Source organism: Oncorhynchus masou, chromosome 31 (assembly GCF_036934945.1).
Source record: "Oncorhynchus masou masou isolate Uvic2021 chromosome 31, UVic_Omas_1.1, whole genome shotgun sequence".
Lineage (NCBI taxonomy): Eukaryota > Metazoa > Chordata > Actinopteri > Salmoniformes > Salmonidae > Oncorhynchus > Oncorhynchus masou.
This window is the reverse complement of record NC_088242.1, coordinates 93,628,507-93,650,748: the sequence shown is the minus strand read 5'-3', so window position 1 is coordinate 93,650,748 and position 22,242 is coordinate 93,628,507. Positions and strand designations below refer to the sequence as shown.

Here is a 22,242-nt window from a genome sequence, read left to right as displayed (position 1 = left end):
CTCCACTACTACTCCACTACCCCTCTACTATACTACTCCACTACTACTCCACTACCCCTCTACTATACTACTCCACTACTACTCCACTACCCCTCTACTATACTACTCCACTACTACTCCTCTACTATACTACTCCACTACTACTCCACTACTATACTACTCCACTACCCCTCTACTATACTACTCCACTACTACTCCACTACCCCTCTACTATACTACTCCACTACTACCCCTCTACTATACTACTCCACTACTACTCCACTACCCCTCTACTATACTGCTCCACTACTACTCCACTACCCCTCTACTACCCCTCTACTATACTGCTCCACTACTACTCCACTACCCCTCTACTATACTACTCCACTACTACTCCACTACCCCTCTACTATACTACTCCACTACCCCTCTACTATACTACTCCACTACCCCTCTACTATACTACTCCACTACTACTCCACTACCCCTCTACTATACTACTCCACTACTACTCCACTACCCCTCTACTATACTACTCCCCCTCTACTATACTACTCCACTACTACTCCACTACCTCTCTACTATACTACTCCACTACTACTCCACTACCCCTCTACTATACTGCTCCACTACTACTCCACTACCCCTCTACTATACTACTCCACTACTACTCCACTACCCCTCTACTATACTACTCCACTACCCCCCTACTATACTACTCCACTACTACTCCACTACCCCTCCACTCCCCAAATGAACAGATGACTGTCTGTAGTGCTGCTGCGTGTTTGTGTGATTGTGCAGAGGAGGATTGTCAGGGGGGGGGACTTACGATCATTGGATCCCATGCTGATTAAGTCATCAGAGTCCACGTTGTGAACAATGGCCGACTTGTACCCGGCCTTCTGGGCATTAAGCACCTGCGGGAGACAAAATATTTGTGTTCAGTGTGTGTGTGGTTCCTATGGATCAGTGTGCGTTCAGCCAGCCCACCTAAACACTTGGACCACCACAGAACAGCGACTCTTATATTCACTGGCTCAGGATCAGACAGTAGCTATCTCCATACTGCAGTAACTATCTCTATTCTGTATCCATACAGTAGTAGCTATCTCTATACTGTATCCAAACAGTAGTAGCTATCTCCATACTGCAGTAACTATCTCTATTCTGTATCCATACAGTAGTAGCTATCTCTATACTGTATCCATACTGCAGTAACTATCCCCATACTGTAGTAACTATCTCTATTCTGTATCCAAACAGTAGTAGCTATCTCTATACTGTATCCATACTGCAGTAACTATCCCCATACTGTAGTAACTATCTCTATACTGTATCCAAACAGTAGTAGCTATCTCTATACTGCAGTAACTATCTCTATTCTGTCTCCATACAGTAGTAGCTATCTCTATACTGTATCCATACTGCAGTAACTATCCCCATACTGTAGTAACTATCTCTATACTGTAGTAACTATCTCTATACTGTAGTAACTCTCTGTCGTAACTATCCCCATACTGCAGTAACTATCTCTATACTGTATCCAAACAGTAGTAGCTATCCCCATACTGTAGTAACTATCTCTATACTGTATCCAAACAGTAGTAGCTATCTCCATACTGTAGTAACTATCTCTATACTGTAGTAACTATCTCTATACTGTAGTAACTATCTCTGTCGTAACTATCCCCATACTGCAGTAACTATCTCTATACTGTATCCAAACAGTAGTAGCTATCTCCATACTGTAGTAACTATCTCTATACTGTATCCAAACAGTAGTAGCTATCTCCATACTGTAGTAACTATCTCTATACTGTATCCAAACAGTAGTAGCTATCTCATACTGTAGTAACTATCTCTATCCATATACTGTAGTAACTATCTCTATACTGTAGTAACTATCTCCATATCCCCATACTGCAGTAACTATCTCTATACTGTATCCAAACAGTAGTAGCTATCCCCATACTGTAGTAACTATCTATATACTGTATCCATACAGTAGTAGCTATCTCCATACTGTAGTAACTATCTCTATACTGTAGTAACTATCTCTATACTGTAGTAACTATCTCTGTCGTAACTATCCCCATACTGTAGTAACTATCTCTATACTGTATCCATACTGCAGTAACTATCTCTATACTGTATCCATACAGTAGTAACTATCTCTATACTGTATCCAAACAGTAGTAGCTATCCCCATACTGTAGTAACTATCTCTATACTGTATCCATACAGTAGTAGCTATCTCCATACTGTAGTAACTATCTCTATACTGTATCCAAACAGTAGTAGCTATCTCTATACTGTAGTAACTATCTCTATACTGTAGTAACTATCTCTGTCGTAACTATCCCCATACTGCAGTAACTATCTCTATACTGTATCCAAACAGTAGTAGCTATCCCCATACTGTAGTAACTATCTATATACTGTATCCATACAGTAGTAGCTATCTCCATACTGTAGTAACTATCTCTATACTGTAGTAACTATCTCTGTCGTAACTATCCCCATACTGTAGTAACTATCTCTATACTGTATCCATACAGCAGTAACTATCTCTATACTGTATCCATACTGCAGTAACTATCTCTATACTGTATCCATACTGCAGTAACTATCTCTATACTGTATCCAAACAGTAGTAGCTATCCCCATACTGTAGTAACTATCTCTATACTGTATCCATACAGTAGTAGCTATCTCCATACTGTAGTAACTATCTCTATACTGTATCCAAACAGTAGTAGCTATCCCCATACTGTAGTAACTATCTCTATACTGTATCCAAACAGTAGTAGCTATCTCCATACTGCAGTAACTATCTCTATACTGTATCCAAACAGTAGTAGCTATCTCCATACTGCAGTAACTATCTCTATACTGTATCCATACAGCTGTAACTATCTCTATACTGTATCCATACTTTAGTAACTATCTCCATACTGTATCCATACTGCAGTAACTCTATACTGTAGTAACTCTCTATACTGTATCCATACTGCAGTAACTCTATACTGTAGTAACTCTCTATACTGTATCCATACTGCAGTAACTTTCTATATTGTCGTAACTATCTCTATACTGCAGTAACTATCTCCATACGGTATCCATACTGCAGTAACTATCTCCATACTGTATCCATACTGTAGTAACTATCTCTATACTGTATCCATACTGTAGTAACTATCTCTATACTGTATCCATACTGTATCCATACTGCAGTAACTATCTCTATACTGTATCCATACTGCAGTAACTCTCTGTATCCACACTGTAGTAACTATCTCTATACTGTATCCATACTGTAGTAACTATCTCTGTACTGTAGTAACAATCTCTATACTGTAGTAACTCTCCATACTGTATCCATACTGCAGTAACTATCTCTGTATCCATACTGCAGTAACTATCTCCATGCTGTATCCATACTGCAGTAACTATCTCTATACGGTATCCATACTGCAGTAACTATCTCTATACTGTATCCATACTTTAGTAACTATCTCTATACTGTATCCATACTGCAGTAACTATCTCCATACTGTATCCATACTGCAGTAACTATCTCTGTACGGTCCCCAACGCCTCTGCCAAGCCCTCATTCCAACTCCATCACCCATACTCTGTGGGCCCTGGGATAGGTCTACTGGCTTAAGGGGAGGGATTGAACTCTACTATAACTGACATCCCTTCGGGGCAGGGAGTGAGTGTGTGGTTAGATACGTGTCAATGGCCGCGCAGACGTCCGGTCCATAGGTGCACTGTGTGTATAATGACAATGACATGCTATATGGCCACACCAAAACACGAAGGACAATGAGGCTAGAATTAAAATAAGGAGGATACCTAGTCAGTTGTTACAACTGAATGTATTCAACTGAAAAGTGTCTTCTGCATTTAACCCAACCCCCTCTGAATCAGAGAGGTGCGGAGGGCAGCCTTAATAGACATAATTAGCATAGTGTGTAATGTGGCTAAACACGTAGCATTCTGAAAGAAATCTAAAGGCTAAAATAACTTACTTCATAGAGTCGGTGGTATGCATTAACTTATAGAGGGCATGTAAAGTTCTGTCATGTGCTGGCAGACTCCAGTAATAAACAGTGTTGCCCTACAGGTTAACACTGTCGACATGGAGCCATGGAACCTGAGGGTGTGCTTCGGCTCCATGTCGAAAACCGTTTGACATTTCACTACGAACAACTCATCTGTTTAGGACCTTCTTCCCAGAATGTACTCTCAGGAGGAAGGAGAAAAGAAAACAGGTTTGAGTTTAAAATACAACAGCTTCCCCTACAGTGGTAAACATTGGTCCTTCTCCCTCGTGTAAAGGTGTCCCTGCTACAACAGAGGCTCCAAAACAGGAAGAACTTGATGAGGAAACCCAATAATGAAGTAATACTGCTTTACAGCCATTTACATTCACCAACTGCCACTAAGCTATGGATGACAAAAGGGGATGTATTCAGACCCCTTGAATTTCTCCACATTGTTACTTTTACAACCTTATCCTAAAATTGATTAAATCTTTTTTTTTTTTCTCAAAAAAGTTTTTGTTGTTGTTGAAATTTTTGTATTAAATGTAAAAAAAAAAGAAATATATTATTTACATAAGTATTCAGACCCTTTGCTTTGAACCCTGAAATTGAGCTCAGGTGCATCCTGTTTCCATTGATCATCTTTGAGATGTTTCTACAACTTGATTGGGGTCCACCTGTGGTAAATTCAATTAATTGGACATGATTTGGAATGGCACACACCTGTCTATATAAGGTCCCACAGTTGACAGTGCATGTCAGGTCAAAGGAATTGTCCGTAGAGCTCTGAGACAGGATTGTGTCGAGGCACAGATCTGGGGTTAGGGTCCCAAAACATTTCTGAAGGTCCTTGGTCAGGGAGGTGACCAAGAACCCGATGGTCACTCTGCCAGAGCTCCAGAGTTCCTCTGTGGAAATGGGAGAACCCTCCCGAAGGACAACCATCTCTGCAGCACTCCACCAATCAGTCCTTTATGGTAGAGTGACCAGACGGGAGACACTCCTCAGTAAAAGGCACATGACAGCCTGCTTGGAGTTTGCTAAAAAAGGCACCTAAAGGACTCTCAGAATACAATGGGGCAAAAAAGTATTTAGTCAGCCACCAATTGTGCAAGTTCTCCCACTTAAAAAGATGAGAGGCCTGTAATTTTCATCATAGGTACACTTCAACTATGACAGACAAAATGAGGGGGAAAAAAAATCTAGAAAATCACATTGTAGGATTTTTAATGAATTTATTTGCAAATTATGGTGGAAAATATGTATTTGGTTTATCTCTTTGTTGGCAATGACAGAGGTCAAACGTTTTCTGTAAGTCTTCACAAGGTATTCACACACTGTTGCTGGTATTTTGGCCCATTCCTCCATGCAGATCTCCTCTAGAGCAGTGATGTTTTGGGGCTGTTGCTGGGCAACAGGGACTTTCAACTCCCTCCAAAGATTTTCTATGGGGTTGAGACCTGGAGACTGGCTAGGCTACTCCAGGACCTTGAAATGCTTCTTACGTGTGTGTGCTTCTTGCTTCTTACGAAGCCACTCCTTCGTTGCCCGGGCACTGTGTGTGTATATATATATATATATTGTGATGTCATCATGGGTATTGTGATGTCATTATGGGGTATTGTGTGTAGATTCAAATCAATTTTAGAATAAGGCTGTAACGTAACAAAATGTGGAAAAAGTTAAGGGGTCTGAATACTTTCTGAATGCACTGTATATGCATACTTCCATGCTTCGTTGAGGTATTTCCTGTTTGGCAGCCATTTTGTTCAGACCTGCATGGTCTTTCTCTGTGTGGATCATCATGATCTATACGCACGCACGCAGGCTGGGTTGGCAGGGCAACCTGTTATGGTTGGTGCAGAATGCCAGTTTAAGTCATGGTTGAAATTGTTGAAGAAGCCTCTGATATTGTGGCGTGTGTGTGTGTGTGTGTGTGTGTGTGCTTGTGTAAAAAGGCAATTGCCTGTTTCCTTTACTCACAGAGTAGACAGCCAAACAGACTGTCACAGTAAGTAAACTAGTCTGTACTAGTTTCTCTCTCTCGCTCGAACACACACACACACACACACACACACACACACACACACTCGTCCGAACACGCGCGCACACACGCACACACTCGCCCGAACACGCACGCACACACTCGCCTGAACACGCACGCACGCACACACTCGTCCGAACACTCACGCACGCACACACTCGTCCGAACACGCACGCACGCACACACACACACACGTCCGAACACGCACGCACGCACACACACACTCGTCCGAACACGCACGCACACACTCGTCCGAACACGCACGCACACACACACTCGTCCAAACACGCACGCACACACACACACACACACTCGTCCAAACACGCACGCACACACACACACACTCGTCCAAACACGCACGCACACACACACACACACACGTCCAAACACGCACGCACACACACACACACTCGTCCAAACACGCACGCACACACACACACACTCGTCCAAACACGCACGCACACACACACACACACTCGTCCAAACACGCACGCACACACACACACACTCGTCCAAACACGCACGCACACACACACTCGTCCAAACACGCACGCACACACACACACACACTCGTCCAAACACGCACGCACACACACACACACACACACACACACACACACACACACACACACACACTCGCCCGAACACGCACACACCTTTTAGCTACAGCCACATTATTGCATAAACACACCACGGTCTTACGGTTTTTAAATGTCCAGTTAATGGAGAGGCCAAGACCCCACACCCTCCCCTAACTACATAGATCCTAGGCTTTAAATTCAAGACCCCACACCCTCCCCTAACTACATAGATCCTAGGCTTTAAATTCAAGACCCCACACCCTCCCCTAACTAGGTAGATCCTATAGGCTTTAAATTCAATCAAGATACTTCAATGTACAATTAGACTAAGTGTAGTGTGTAAGTGCAGTGTGTAAGTGCAGTGTGTAAGTGAAAGGATGTAAGTGTAGTGTGTAAGTGAAAGGATGTAAGTGTAGTGTGTAAGTGTAGTGTGTAAGTGTAGTGTGTAAGTGAAAGGATGTAAGTGTAGTGTGTAAGTGTAGTGTGTAAGTGTAGTGTGTAAGTGAAAGGATGTAAGTGCAGTGTGTAAGTGCAGTGTGTAAGTGCAGTGTGTAAGTGTAGTGTGTAAGTGCAGTGTGTAAGTGCAGTGTGTAAGTGCAGTGTGTAAGTGTAGTGTGTAAGTGTAGTGTGTAAGTGTAGTGTGTAAGTGTAGTGTGTAAGTGTAGTGTGTAAGTGTAGTGTGTAAGTGTAGTGTGTAAGTGAAGTGTGTAAGTGAAAGGATTTAAGTGTAGTGTGTAAGTATAGTGTGTAAGTGAAGTGTGTAAGTGATAAGGATGTAAGTGTAGTGTGTAAGTGTAGTGTGTAAGTGTAGTGTGTAAGTGAAGTGTGTAAGTGAAAGGATGTAAGTGTAGTGTGTGAAAGGATGTAAGTGTAGTGTGTAAGTGTAGTGTGTAAGTGAAGTGTGTAAGTGAAAGGATGTAAGTGAAGTGTGTGAAAGGATGTAAGTGTAGTGTGTAAGTGTAGTGTGTAAGTGCAGTGTGTAAGTGCAGTGTGTAAGTGAAAGGATGTAAGTGTAGTGTGTAAGTGAAAGGATGTAAGTGTGTGTGAAAGGATGTAAGTGTAGTGTGTAAGTGTAGTGTGTAAGTGCAGTGTGTAAGTGAAAGGATGTAAGTGAAAGGATGTAAGTGAAGTGTGTAAGTGAAGTGTGTAAGTGAAGTGTGTAAGTGAAAGGATGTAAGTGTAGTGTGTAAGTGAAAGGATGTAAGTGTAGTGTGTAAGTGTAGTGTGTAAGTGAAGTGTGTAAGTGAAAGGATGTAAGTGAAGTGTGTGAAAGGATGTAAGTGTAGTGTGTAAGTGTAGTGTGTAAGTGCAGTGTGTAAGTGCAGTGTGTAAGTGAAAGGATGTAAGTGTAGTGTGTAAGTGAAAGGATGTAAGTGTGTGTGAAAGGATGTAAGTGTAGTGTGTAAGTGTAGTGTGTAAGTGCAGTGTGTAAGTGAAAGGATGTAAGTGAAAGGATGTAAGTGAAGTGTGTAAGTGAAGTGTGTAAGTGAAGTGTGTAAGTGAAAGGATGTAAGTGTAGTGTGTAAGTGAAAGGATGTAAGTGTAGTGTGTAAGTGTAGTGTGTAAGTGAAGTGTGTAAGTGAAAGGATGTAAGTGTAGTGTGTGAAAGGATGTAAGTGTAGTGTGTAAGTGTAGTGTGTAAGTGAAAGGATGTAAGTGTAGTGTGTAAGTGTAGTGTGTAAGTGAAGTGTGTAAGTGAAGTGTGTAAGTGTAGTGTGTAAGTGCAGTGTGTAAGTGCAGTGTGTAAGTGTAGTGTGTAAGTGTAGTGTGTAAGTGTAGTGTGTAAGTGAAGTGTGTAAGTGAAAGGATGTAAGTGTAGTGTGTGAAAGGATGTAAGTGTAGTGTGTAAGTGTAGTGTGTAAGTGAAGTGTGTAAGTGAAAGGATGTAAGTGAAGTGTGTGAAAGGATGTAAGTGTAGTGTGTAAGTGCAGTGTGTAAGTGCAGTGTGTAAGTGAAAGGATGTAAGTGTAGTGTGTAAGTGAAGTGTGTAAGTGAAGTGTGTAAGTGAAAGGATGTAAGTGTGTGTGAAAGGATGTAAGTGTAGTGTGTAAGTGCAGTGTGTAAGTGCAGTGTGTAAGTGAAAGGATGTAAGTGAAAGGATGTAAGTGAAGTGTGTAAGTGAAGTGTGTAAGTGAAAGGATGTAAGTGTAGTGTGTAAGTGTAGTGTGTAAGTGAAGTGTGTAAGTGAAAGGATGTAAGTGTAGTGTGTGAAAGGATGTAAGTGTAGTGTGTAAGTGCAGTGTGTAAGTGCAGTGTGTAAGTGCAGTGTGTAAGTGAAAGGATGTAAGTGTAGTGTGTGAAAGGATGTAAGTGTAGTGTGTAAGTGTAGTGTGTAAGTGAAGTGTGTAAGTGAAGTGTGTAAGTGAAAGGATGTAAGTGTAGTGTGTGAAAGGATGTAAGTGCAGTGTGTAAGTGCAGTGTGTAAGTGTAGTGTGTAAGTGCAGTGTGTAAGTGCAGTGTGTAAGTGAAAGGATGTAAGTGTAGTGTGTAAGTGCAGTGTGTAAGTGCAGTGTGTAAGTGCAGTGTGTAAGTGAAAGGATGTAAGTGTAGTGTGTAAGTGTAGTGTGTAAGTGTAGTGTGTAAGTGTAGTGTGTAAGTGAAGTGTGTAAGTGAAAGGATGTAAGTGTAGTGTGTGAAAGGATGTAAGTGCAGTGTGTAAGTGCAGTGTGTAAGTGTAGTGTGTAAGTGCAGTGTGTAAGTGCAGTGTGTAAGTGAAAGGATGTAAGTGTAGTGTGTAAGTGTAGTGTGTAAGTGTAGTGTGTAAGTGTAGTGTGTAAGTGAAGTGTGTAAGTGAAAGGATGTAAGTGTAGTGTGTGAAAGGATGTAAGTGTAGTGTGTAAGTGCAGTGTGTAAATGCAGTGTGTAAGTGAAAGGATGTAAGTGTAGTGTGTAAGTGTAGTGTGTAAGTGTAGTGTGTAAGTGAAGTGTGTAAGTGAAAGGATGTAAGTGTAGTGTGTGAAAGGATGTAAGTGTAAGTGCAGTGTGTAAGTGCAGTGTGTAAGTGCAGTGTGTAAGTGAAAGGATGTAAGTGTAGTGTGTAAGTGTAGTGTGTAAGTGAAGTGTGTAAGTGAAGTGTGTAAGTGAAAGGATGTAAGTGTAGTGTGTGAAAGGATGTAAGTGTAGTGTGTAAAAGGATGTAAGTGTAGTGTGTAAGTGTAGTGTGTAAGTGAAAGGATGTAAGTGTAGTGTGTGAAAGGATGTAAGTGTAGTGTGTAAGTGTAGTGTGTAAGTGCAGTGTGTAAGTGCAGTGTGTAAGTGAAAGGATGTAAGTGTAGTGTGTAAGTGTAGTGTGTAAGTGAAAGGATGTAAGTGTAGTGTGTAAGTGAAGTGTGTAAGGATGCTACAATTGCAAAACGGGAAAAAAATGTCAGACGCTTGAATCACTGTAGATGCCTAATCCAACTGCTAAATGACTTAAATGTAAATGTAAATGTAAACTACACTTACAAAAACAAAACATAAAAAGGAATAAAAACCTTCTGCGAAGTCCCCTCATAAATGATTTGGGGTAAAGATGTGTTATCCTTGGTGTAAACTGAAAGTGAGAGTGAGGCACAGGGAAATACTGTAACAAAATAAAACCATGAAGAGAGCTGAGAAATCAGGTTCTCTCAGTCACACTGAACTCGCCGTGAGCCCAGATAGCCGGAGCAGCGAACCTCATCTGTTGAGATAAATAATGGATGTGTGGCCCTCTCAGTGCCCCCCCCCCCCCCATCCCATCCCCCCATCCCCATCCACTGAATACACCAAAGTAGCCTAGCGATAGCTTGTTTAAGCCCTGAGCCTATAGGTTATTCTAGGCTTTCACTCCCCACATTGTACCCGATATAATAGTCTGGTATCATTTTTATGTTGCTATGCTAAGATAACAAAATGTAACTGTTCATTCAGACAAAGCGGCTGAGCGAAGGGTTGTTTGACCGAATCAAGATGCTAGCAGACATTAGCACAGCCTTTTGTTAGTCACTGTCATTTTCTGCGCTCTGATTAGTGTGGGTGTATGTGTGTGAACGTGTGCGCGCGCGTCTATGTGTGTGTGTGTGTGCGCTTCTTTGTGTGTCTCCTTAAGGAGGCTGCCTTTGAAGAGAGACAGAGAGAGCCAGCAGATAATTCTTGTTAAGTCTAACAGCCCTGATGCTGTCTCAACCCACCCCCTTCATTCCCACTGCATAAAACGCTTACAAACTGGAACAGAGGAGACAAATCCAACCCAATGAGGCAAGAGTTCTAGACTAACTTTTCCCACTGGTGCTACCAACTTTTTCAGTTGACGGCACAAAGCACATGATTTTGGTTTCAGCTGCACGGCGAGAATGACCTGTGCTCGGTTTTCCAATAGCGCTGGAAAGTGCGTGGTAAGAATAATTTTGTCGATGCTGATCGTATCAAAAGACAGGGAGCACTGTTCCCAGGTCAGCTTTCGCCATTCAAATCTTACCTTAAACATTTACATTACATTTACATTTAAGTCATTTAGCAGACGCTCTTATCCAGAGCGACTTACAAATTGGTGAATTCACCTTCTGACATCCAGTGGAACAGCCACTTTACAATAGTGCATCTAAATCATTTAAAGGGGGGGGTGTGTGAGAAGGATTACTTATCCTATCCTAGGTATTCCTTGAAGAGGTGGGGTTTCAGGTGTCTCCGGAAGGTGGTGATTGACTCCGCTGTCCTGGCGTCGTGAGGGAGTTTGTTCCACCATTGGAATTAAGAATTATTTCACAATACTGATGACGGATCAGCACCGTGAGAGATTAAAGCATCTCCGCCTGCATATTTTGAGGTGGCTTATTCTAACGCTTTTCCAATAAAAATGCACTAAATCCCAGATTCGGTACATCATTGCACACGTTATACAGATCATGAAATATATTGAGACAAAGTACAGACAGTATCCTACCAGAAGCTAAATTGGAACAATTGATTGCACACTGCCTTTTGCCTACTGTTTATATTTTAATTCAGTCATCTCAGTTTTAATTTGAAGCATTTTATACATGACCTGTATCAATTGCAAAGACATAGGCGGGGCAACAATTGGCCCAGCGTCGTCCGGGTTTGGCCGTCATTGTAAATAAGAAATTGTTCTTAACTGACTTGCCCAAGTTAAATAAAAAGGTTAAATAAAATGAAAATAAAAATAATAAAGTTATCGGAGGTCACAGAGAGATGAAAACCATGTGATTATGTTTAACAGAGATCTTCTTTGTATACAGTGACACGGGAGAGAGGGGGGGGGAGAAGCATCTAACGACGCACTAGGCTGTTCTACGAGTAGTCTGAGGCAGGCGTTACGATTCCAAGCATTTTCAAGTGCAACGTCAACAGCGATGGTTTTGGGAAATAGCTCAAGATATTTAGCGATGCTCCTACAAAAGGTTCTGAAGATGAACTGAGCCTTGAAATGCCTTGTTTTTGGGGGAAGGCCTTGACAACCCTATGATGATGGTTGAAGTGAGGAGCTTGTCAGAGGACTTTGTGTTTTTGTTCATGTTGTTCCGTGTTCTTAAAGGTTGACTCAGCTAAATGACGTTACCACCAGCCGCACTGCAAATAAGCATCCTTTGGGGATTTAAAAAAAAAAAGTATTCTATAAGCGTTTGACTTTTTTCATGTTATTTAAGCGGGTTTTTTTTCCTTCATGTTATTTAAGCAGTTTTGAAGTGTTATCGTGCACTGGTGAGAGGACACTCAGGCTGCTTCTCCTCTAATGCCAGTGTGTCGTCTGCCTGGAATCTGAGAGGAATTCAACCTCTACTGGCTCACAGAATGTTTGTATGGGCAGAGATAAGAACATTCAGTGCATTCCTCACTGCGGAATGAGAGAGACAGAGAGAGAGAGACAGCGAGAGAGAGAGAGAGAGAGACAGCGAGAGAGAGAGAGACAGCGAGAGAGAGAGAGAGAAGAGAGACAGCGAGAGAGAGAGAGAGAGAGACAGCGAGAGAGAGAGACAGCGAGAGAGAGAGAGAGAGAGAGAGAGAGAGAGAGAGAGAGACAGAGAGAGAGAGAGAGAGAGAGAGACAGCGAGAGAGAGAGAGACAGCGAGAGAGACAGCGAGAGAGAGAGAGAGAGACAGCGAGAGAGACAGCGAGAGACAGCGAGAGAGAGAGAGAGAGACAGCGAGAGAGAGAGAGAGACAGCGAGAGAGAGAGAGACAGCGAGAGAGACAGCGAGAGAGAGAGAGAGACAGCGAGAGAGAGACAGCGAGAGAGAGAGACAGAGCGAGAGACCGAGAGAGAGAGAGAGAGCAAGAGAGCGCGAGAGAGCAAGAGAGCGCGAGAGAGCTAGAGAGAGCGAGAGAGAGCGAGAGAGAGCGAAAGAGAGCGAGAGAGAGCGAGAGACAGCGAGAGAGAGAGCGAGAGAGAGAGAGCGACAGCGACAGCGAGAGAGAGAGCGACAGCGAGAGAGAGAGCGACAGCGAGAGAGAGAGCGACAGCGAGAGAGAGAGCGACAGCGAGAGAGAGCGACAGCGAGAGAGAGAGCGACAGCGAGAGAGAGAGCGACAGCGAGAGAGAGAGACAGCGAGAGCGAGAGAGAGAGAGCGACAGCGAGAGAGAGAGAGCGACAGCGAGAGAGAGAGCGACAGCGAGAGAGAGAGCGACAGCGAGAGAGAGACAGCGAGAGAGAGAGCGACAGCGAGAGAGAGAGCGACAGCGAGAGAGAGAGCGACAGCGAGAGCGACAGCGAGAGAGAGAGCGACAGCGAGAGAGAGAGCGACAGCGAGAGCGACAGCGAGAGAGAATGAAAAGGAAAAAAAAGGTGCAAATCAGAGCCTACCGAGACATGAAACCTCACAATGAGAAATCGATAGCACACATACATGCTTGGATGGACGAACACACACACACACACAGCTCTTTTCTTAATCCCAGCCTGAAGGCACCACATGTCTGCAAACAAGCACCAGAGTAACAACATCCTCGATCAGAATTGAACAGCCATTATTGTTAATGACTGTAATTCCCGGGTGACAATAAAACAAAAAGCACTTTAAAGAACCCATTTCCTTCACCGTTGGCTTGACAGAGTATTTATTGAAGTCTAAACCTCTAAACTGAGGTCTACGGTCAGAAATAAAAAAATGTTTCACTCTCTACATTTTAGCACGCTGGAAGCCGGAAGGTTAGCTGAAAGGATAACCACCACACTGAATGAACATGGCGTCTTCGCGAAGCCCCAGTGAAGGGTCAGTAACCTGTGTATGACCAATTATAGAGAGACTCCACTAGGGCTTTGACAGTCGTCAGCCGGGTATTATCATGCAAACGACTGCCGGTCTCGCGCCTATTGACCATTAATAAACAAACACTTCAGCATCTCCAGGCCTCCAAACATACAATTCTCTGACGCCTTCAGAGCATCTATATATCGATTTTTAAAAAATAAAAAAATAAATCGAATAAGTCCATTGAATATAAATCATCATAATAAATACATTATTTTAGTAGTTAGGTCAACAACAACAAAAAAACATTATGATATGAAGAAAATGTATTTCAGAAGAACAGAATCAGAGTCAACCTACACTATGTTATCTGGCTATGCACCATGCCATAAGGCTGTAGGGCAGTTCATTTATACTGAACAAAAACATGCCAAGATAATCCATCCACCTGACAGGTGTGGCATATCAAGAAGCTGATTAAACAGCATGATCAATACACAGGTGCACCTTGTGCTGGGGACAATAAAGGGCCACTATGTGGAGCTTTGTCACACAACACAATGCCACAGATATCTCAAGTTGAGAGAGTGTACAATTAGCACGCTGACTGCAAGAATGTCCACCAGAGCTGTTGCCAGAGAATTGAATGTTCATTTCTCTACCATAAACCGTCTCCAACGTTGTTTGTGAGAATTTGGCAGAATGTCCAACCGGCCTCACATCCGCAGCCCAGGACCTCCACATACAGCTTCTTCACCTGTGGAATCGTCTGAGACCAGCCAACCTGGACAGCTGATGAAACCTTGGTTTTGCACAACCAAAGAATTTCTGCAAAAACTGTCAGAAACCAGAGTGCCCCATTGTGGTGGTGGGGTTATGGTATGGGCAGGTATAAGCTACGGACAATGCACACCATTGCATTTTATTGATGGCAAGGATCTGCACACAATTCCCGGAAGCTGAAAATGTCCCAGTTCTTCCATGGCCTGCATACTCAGACATGTCACCCATTGAGCATGTTTGGGATGCTCTGGATCAACGTCTACAACAGCATGTTCCAGTTCCCACCAATATCCAGCAACTTCACCCAGCTATTGAAGAGGAGTGGGACAACATTCCACAGGCCACAATCAACAGCCTGATCAACTCAAATGCGAAGGAGAGGTGTCACGCTGCATGAGGCAAATGGTGATCACACCAGATATTGACTGGTTTTCTCATCCATTGTCATGTGAAATCCATAGATTAGGGTTTAATGAATTTACTTAAAATGTACTGATTTCTTATTTGAACTCAGTAAAATCCTTGAAATTGTTGCGTTTAAATTTGTGTTCAGTGTAGCTGACAAGATATGCACAAGTCCTGTGCAATTCTTTTATAAGAGTAATACAAATTAATTTAGCTGACTAAAATGGATCGGATATGTTTCCCCCATTCTGGAGTGAGTGTGCATAGGAAGTAGCTATGCTTGAGCAAATCAATGATCACTTGAAACAGGTCCTATTATATGCTAGATTTAGAGATATTTGGCTAATTTAGTTGCGAATGATAAAGAACATTAGACGTTTGGGCTGCTTGATGGGACGACAGGCTGTTGGGGATTTGGAAAAAGTCACAAAAGAGCTAGGATAGGGATAAAGTAGATCTGTTTCTGTTCCACTGGATGTCATAAGGTGAATTCCCAATTTTACCTTCTCTAATCTTAAATGTAAATGTAAATGTATATGTGATCATATTTACACCCATCAGACTTTACTAAATGTGTAAAATGTGTTCTAATTTAGAACGGGGAAAATACATGTCATGTACAACACTCAAATAGCGAATGGAGGCCGTCTTCCCGCAGTCACCTCATGCATCAACCACTGTTTGTGGAGCGCGCAGCCTCTTGCTGCGCGACAGGCGATATTCCGCCCAATCTCTGTATGCCATGGGCTCTCCAACCATGTTAGCCTAGTGGGGCGGACTAGTAACCGAAAGGTTGCAAGTTCGAATCTCCCTGACAAGGTGGTTAGAGCTGTTCCTAGGCCGTCATTGAAAATAAGAATTTGTTTCTTAACTGACTTGCCTAGTAAAATAAAAGGTATAAAAAAAATGTTCCTGAAAGCTACCCAGTGGTTCATTTGGGAAACCAAGTGAAATATTGTTTTCACAACAAAACATATTTCATTAAAAGTGTTGACAGCCCCCATCTCTACGCACTTGCTTGAGAAAGGAGGAGGAGATGGAAACTCACGGTGGTGAGATATTCTACAGGGAAAAGGTAATGTTGGAGGACCTGATGGAGGGACAATAGAGCCCTGAGTACCAGGCCATTAGGACCTGATGGAGGGACAATAGAGCCCTGAGTACCAGGCCATTATGACCTGATGGAAGGACAATAGAGCCCTGAGTAGCAGGCCAATGGGACCTGATGGAGGGACATAGAGCCCTGAGTACCAGGCCATTAGGACCTGATGGAAGGACAATAGAGCCCTGAGTACCAGGCCATTAGGGCCTGATGGAGGGACAATAGAGCCCTGAGTAGCAGGCCAATGGGACCTGATGGAGGGACATAGAGCCCTGAGTACCAGGCCATTATGACCTGATGGAAGGACAATAGAGCCCTGAGTACCAGGCCATTAGGACCTGATGGAGGGACAATAGAGCCCTGAGATCCAGGCCATTAGTGACCTGATGGAGGGACAATAGAGCCCTGAGTACCAGGCCTATGGGACCTGATGGAGGGACAATAGAGCCCTGAGTACCAGGCCATTAGGACCTGATGGAGGGACAATAGAGCCCTGAGTACCAGACCATTACTGACCTGATGGTGGGACAATAGAGCCCTGAGTACCAGGCTATTAGGACCTGATGGAGGGACAATAGAGCCCTGAGATCCAGGCCATTAGTGACCTGATGGAGGGACAATAGAGCCCTGAGTACCAGGCCTATGGGACCTGATGGAGGGACAATAGAGCCCTGAGTACCAGGCCATTAGGACCTGATGGAGGGACAATAGAGCCCTGAGTACCAGGCCATTAGGACCTGATGGAGGGACAGTAGAGCCCTGAGTACCAGACCATTAGGACCTGATGGAGGGACAATAGAGCCCTGAGTACCAGGCCATTAGGACCTGATGGAAGGACAATAGAGCCCTGAGTACCAGGCCATTATGACCTGATGGAGGGACAATAGAGCCCTGAGTACCAGGCCATTAGGACCTGATGGAGGGACAAGAGAGCCCTGAGTACCAGGCCATTAGGACCTGATGGAGGGACAATAGAGCCCTGAGTACCAGGCCATTAGCGACCGGATGGAGAGACAATAGAGCCCTGAGTACCAGGCCATTAGCGAACGGATGGAGAGACAATAGAGCCCTGAGTACCAGGCCATTAGTGACCGGATGGAGAGACAATAGAGTCCTGAGTACCAGACCATTAGCGACCGGATGGAGAGACAATAGAGCCCTGAGTACCAGGCCAATGGGACCGGATGGAGAGACAATAGAGCCCTGAGTACCAGGCCAATGGGACCTGATTGTCATTAGCGACTTGGGCACTACCAACACATGTCCAGAGTGCATAAGAGGAGATGACCGTGATTCTCAACGGTCACATGGTATTTTAGTGTGGTCATGACTCATGACTGCCAGTAATACGGTCACCGTAACAGACCTCTAGACTGGACCATCTGTGTGGCAGAGCTGGACTCTCTAGCGTCCTGATGCGTTGGTGACAGAGTGGGGTGCAATGTGAGCTTTCAGGCTTCTGCAGTTCTGCTCAGTATCAGCAAGGATGTGTTTGAATTTATGTCTCCCAAAGCTACTGGGGGTCAACCAAGGAATGTTTATTGGTGGTCACTGGTCAGTGTCAGTCACCAAGGAAAGGTGTTAGCTACCTCTTATGTGCAAACATTCAGGTAAAGTGAGGATTGTTGACGATAAATGACAAATTCACACAAGAATTGTTTTGTTTTTTTTCACTGCTTTTCATATTTCCAGTTTGACTGTAGAACAAGTCGGGTTACCCATAAAAAGGTAGACTCAAGAGAAATGACGTGGCTATGAGCAGCACCGCAGATATCGAGATGAGGGAGATATGCAAAGACTTCGGCTCTACCAGTCACACACAGTATCTGCACATGTGCATGGGTTCACTTCACGCTGTTAAGAGCGTGGTAGGTACGGGACAAAAACAGCGGAGAAGTTGAGCCTCACGCTTTAAACGCTCTTAGTTGCGGAAATTGACCCCACGATGTACTGCGCCTACGTCATGTCGCTGAGTCTAGCTTTAATGACAATTTGATTGAGATATGGTTTACTAGATAGTGCTAAATACAAAAGTCCTGTGTTAATTAAGCTAATTTCATGACCTGTGTCTTGCTTGTTCTGCCTCCATGCTCTACGTTCTCCCTCATATGAAAATACACAAGTCAAAGTCAGAAAGGGAATAAAAAATTTAAAAAAAGAGGGAACACTAGCAATTCAATTCCCAAATGTAGACTCTTATGACTTAATTAGCATGTGGCTACAAAACAATATCCTATATGAATGTGGTTATGTCATGGGTAAAAAATAAAATAAAACACTAACCAAGAACCAAACAATGTGAAAGGTGAACTTAGAGGAGGGAGAAGTGATCTCGTATCTGTTTTAAATGGCGAAGAATAAATCAAATGCATTTGCAGTGGTGGTAGTGTGTGCGTGACACCATGTCCAGTACGGGACAGCTGGGTAATGTGGGAGGAGTTAAGAGGAAGATCATTGGTCATGGATAGAGCTGTTTAAATGGAACCATCTGGAGATGCATGACGAACTAGTACAGCACTGTAAACCTGTGGACTGCCTGATAGAGAGTCTATGGGCAGAAGCATAGAGGTGGACAAACTGTACTGCAACTGTCAGCACTTGGAGTAATTACTTGTTACTTTTATTTCTTATTCTTATCCGTGTTTATTATTATTTTTTTTTAAACTGCATTGTTGATTAGGGGCTCGTAAGTAAGCATTTCACTGTAAGGTCGACACACGTTGTATTCGGCGCGGGTGACTAATAATATTTGATTTGAAAGTGTATGGGCAGGACGGGAAGTGGAGAAAGCTGTATAGTAAAATCAAAATACTCTCAGAATGAAGTGAATAAAGAATATGAAACGTTTAAGTACTGTATTCCTCTAACGATGAAACCATTTCGCAAACAGTGGGATTCGTAGCCTTGTCTGTGATGACAGAGACAGTTGATAGCGTCAGTAATTACTGTGTGTGTTGCTGCATTGTCAGCCAGCACTGCAGAATCAGGGTCACTGTGGTGCAGCCAACAACCAACGTCTCCTGGCCTGGAGTTGTCAGCCTCTCGCCGTTCTCCCTCCCTCCCTCTACTGTTTATACAGTAGCTGCACATCACTTCCCCCCTATTCTCCTCTCTAGGCTTGATTCACACTCCTTGATCTCTCTCCCTCCGTCTCTCACTTGCTCTCTCTCTCTCTCACTTGCTCTCTCTCTCTCTCTCACTTGCTCTCTCTCTCTCTCTCACTTTCTCTCTCTCTCTCTCTCTCTCTCTCTCTCTCTCTCTCTCTCTCTCTCTCTCTCTCTCTCTCTCTCTCTCTCTCTCTCTCTCTCTCTCTCTCTCTCTCTCTCTCTCTCTCTCTCTCTCTCTCTCTCTCTCTCTCTCTCTCTCTCTCTCTCTCTCTCTCTCTCTCTCTCTCTCCTCTCTCTCTCTCTCTCTCTCTCTCTCTCTCTCTCTCTCTCTCTCTCTCTCTCTCTCTCTCCCTCCTCTCTCTCCCCTCCCCCTCTCTCCCCTCCCCCCTCTCTCTCTCTCCCCTCCCCCTCTCTCCCCCTCCCCCCCTCTCTCCCCTCCCCCCTCTCTCTCTCCCCTTCCCCTCCCCCCCTCTCTCCCCCTCCCCCTCTCTCTCTCTCTCTTGCTTTTGGAAAGAATCTGCTGCAAAGTGAGTCTGTTTCAAGGTTCAGACTTCTGATTAGATAAGAGCTATTGAAACTGCAGGGCGGGGCTTTGCAACTGATAATGCTGCACAGCTGCACTATAGCACTGAAACCCAGTGTGTGTGTGTGTGTGCCACTCCCTGGAGATGAGATCACCAGGCCACATGTCTTTAAGGTCAGGGGAGCAGAGCAGCACGGACTGTGTTGATACCACAACAGCACAGAGACATAACAACAGGGGATAAGGCACATCCTGACCCAGACGAGTCATACACACCCTGACCCAGACGAGTCATACACACCCTGACCCAGAAGAGTCATACACACCCTGACCCAGACGAGTCATACACACCCTGACCCAGAAGAGTCATACACACCCTGACCCAGAAGAGTCATACACACCCTGACCCAGACGAGTCATACACACCCTGACCCAGACGAGTCATACACACCCTGACCCAGACGAGTCATACACACCCTGACCCAGACGAGTCATACACACCCTGACCCAGACGAGTCATACACACCCTGACCCAGAAGAGTCATACACACCCTGACCCAGACGAGTCATACACACCCTGACCCAGACGAGTCATACACACCCTGACCCAGACGAGTCATACACACCCTGACCCAGACGAGTCATACACACCCTGACCCAGACGAGTCATACACACCCTGACCCAGACGAGTCATACACACCCTGACCCAGACGAGTCATACACACCCTGACCCAGACGAGTCATACACACCCTGACCCAGACGAGTCATACACACCCTGACCCAGACGAGTCATACACACCCTGACCCAGACGAGTCATACACACCCTGACCCAGACGAGTCATACACACCCTGACCCAGACGAGTCATACACACCCTGACCCAGAAGAGTCATACACACCCTGACCCAGACGAGTCATACACACCCTGACCCAGACGAGTCATACACACCCTGACCCAGACGAGTCATACACACCCTGACCCAGACGAGTCATACACACCCTGACCCAGACGAGTCATACACATCCTGACCGGTGGCCGATGTCTAGTTTAAACGCCCGATGTGCAGTTCCATTCAGGTTCTGATGGAATCCAGTCTGTATCACAACAGGCCGTGATTGGATGTCCCATAGGGTGGCGCACAACTGGCACAGTGTCATCCGGGTTTGGCTCGGGTGGAAGGCCGTCATTGTAAAGAAGAATTTGTTCTTAACTGACTTGCCTTGTTAAATAAAAGGGTCAATAAATCAAATGTAAAAATGTAGTTGTGGATTATTTTCAGTCGTCGTTGCTTAATAACCTGTGTTTACTACTCTGAACGCGGCAGGGTAGCCTAGTGGTTAGAGTGTAGAGGCGGCAGGGTAGCCTAGTGGTTAGAGTGTAGAGGCGGCAGGGTAGCCTAGTGGTTAGAGTGTAGAGGCGACAGGGTAGCCTAGTGGTTAGAGTGTAGAGGCGGCAGGGTAGCCTAGTGGTTGGTTAGAGTGTAGAGGCGGCAGGGTAGCCTAGTGGTTAGAGTGTAGAGGCGGCAGGGTAGCCTAGTGGTTAGAGTGTAGAGGCGGCAGGGTAGCCTAGTGGTTAGAGTGTAGAGGCGGCAGGGTAGCCTAGTGGTTAGAGTGTAGAGGCGGCAGGGTAGCCTAGTGGTTAGAGTGTAGAGGCGGCAGGGTAGCCTAGTGGTTAGAGTGTAGAGGCGGCAGGGTAGCCTAGTGGTTAGAGTGTAGAGGCGGCAGGGTAGCCTAGTGGTTAGAGCGCTGGACGAGTAACCGGAAGGTTGCAAGTTCAAACCCCCGAGCCGACAAGGTACAATTCTGGCGTTCTGCCCCTGAACAGGCAGTTAACCCACTGTTCCCAGGCCGTCATTGAAAATAAGATTTTCTTCTTAACTGACTTGCCTGGTTAAATAAAGGTAAAAAAATAAAATAAAAACTGGTGTGTCTTAATAAATCCATGGGATTTTGTTCCACTGAATCTCGGCCTGTACGTTTGGGTAATAAGTAGGGGTGGTTTTACTGATAGATATGTGTTTGCTCAACGATCACAGATCAGAAACCATTCAGCAGTAAGGGTCGAGGTCGAAAGGCAACTCCAAAATCCTGCGGACGTTGTGAAATACGAACATGTGACTCGCATGCTTTTGAAAGTATAAGATTGCTGTTGTTTTCTAAAAATCTGTATCATGATGAAGAAACCTTCACAATCAAAGTCCCTTTTACGCCTGCTCCCCTAATAAAAAGGGGAGTGAGGGTAGGAAAGAGATGAAACGTGGATCAAAAAAAGCATGGGCTTGTCTCGGCTTCCGTTTCAAAATACAGATTTTTTTTTATATGACAGCGGTTCCACATGTTGCCACAATGCAGGACGTGTGGGAAAAATGTTTGTATTTCATTCTGTGTGTTGACTGTGATCGGGGTAGGGGTAGGTGTGTCTAAATCTGTCTTGTCTGGGGTAGGTGTAGGTGTGTCTAGGTGTGTCTTGTCTTGGGTAGGTGTAGGTGTGT

General features: G+C 44.4%; 1 protein-coding gene across 2 annotated transcripts in view; it reads right to left on the bottom strand.

The window, feature by feature from the left end:
- Positions 1 to 22,242, bottom strand: part of LOC135524768 (E3 ubiquitin-protein ligase RNF13-like) — an 83,273-nt gene that overhangs the window by 22,637 nt on the left and 38,394 nt on the right. For both annotated transcript variants that reach the window (XM_064952577.1, XM_064952578.1), the window contains exon 5: positions 812 to 899. In XM_064952577.1, the coding sequence (XP_064808649.1) occupies positions 812 to 899 (88 nt within the window). The remainder of the gene's footprint in view (positions 1 to 811; positions 900 to 22,242) is intronic.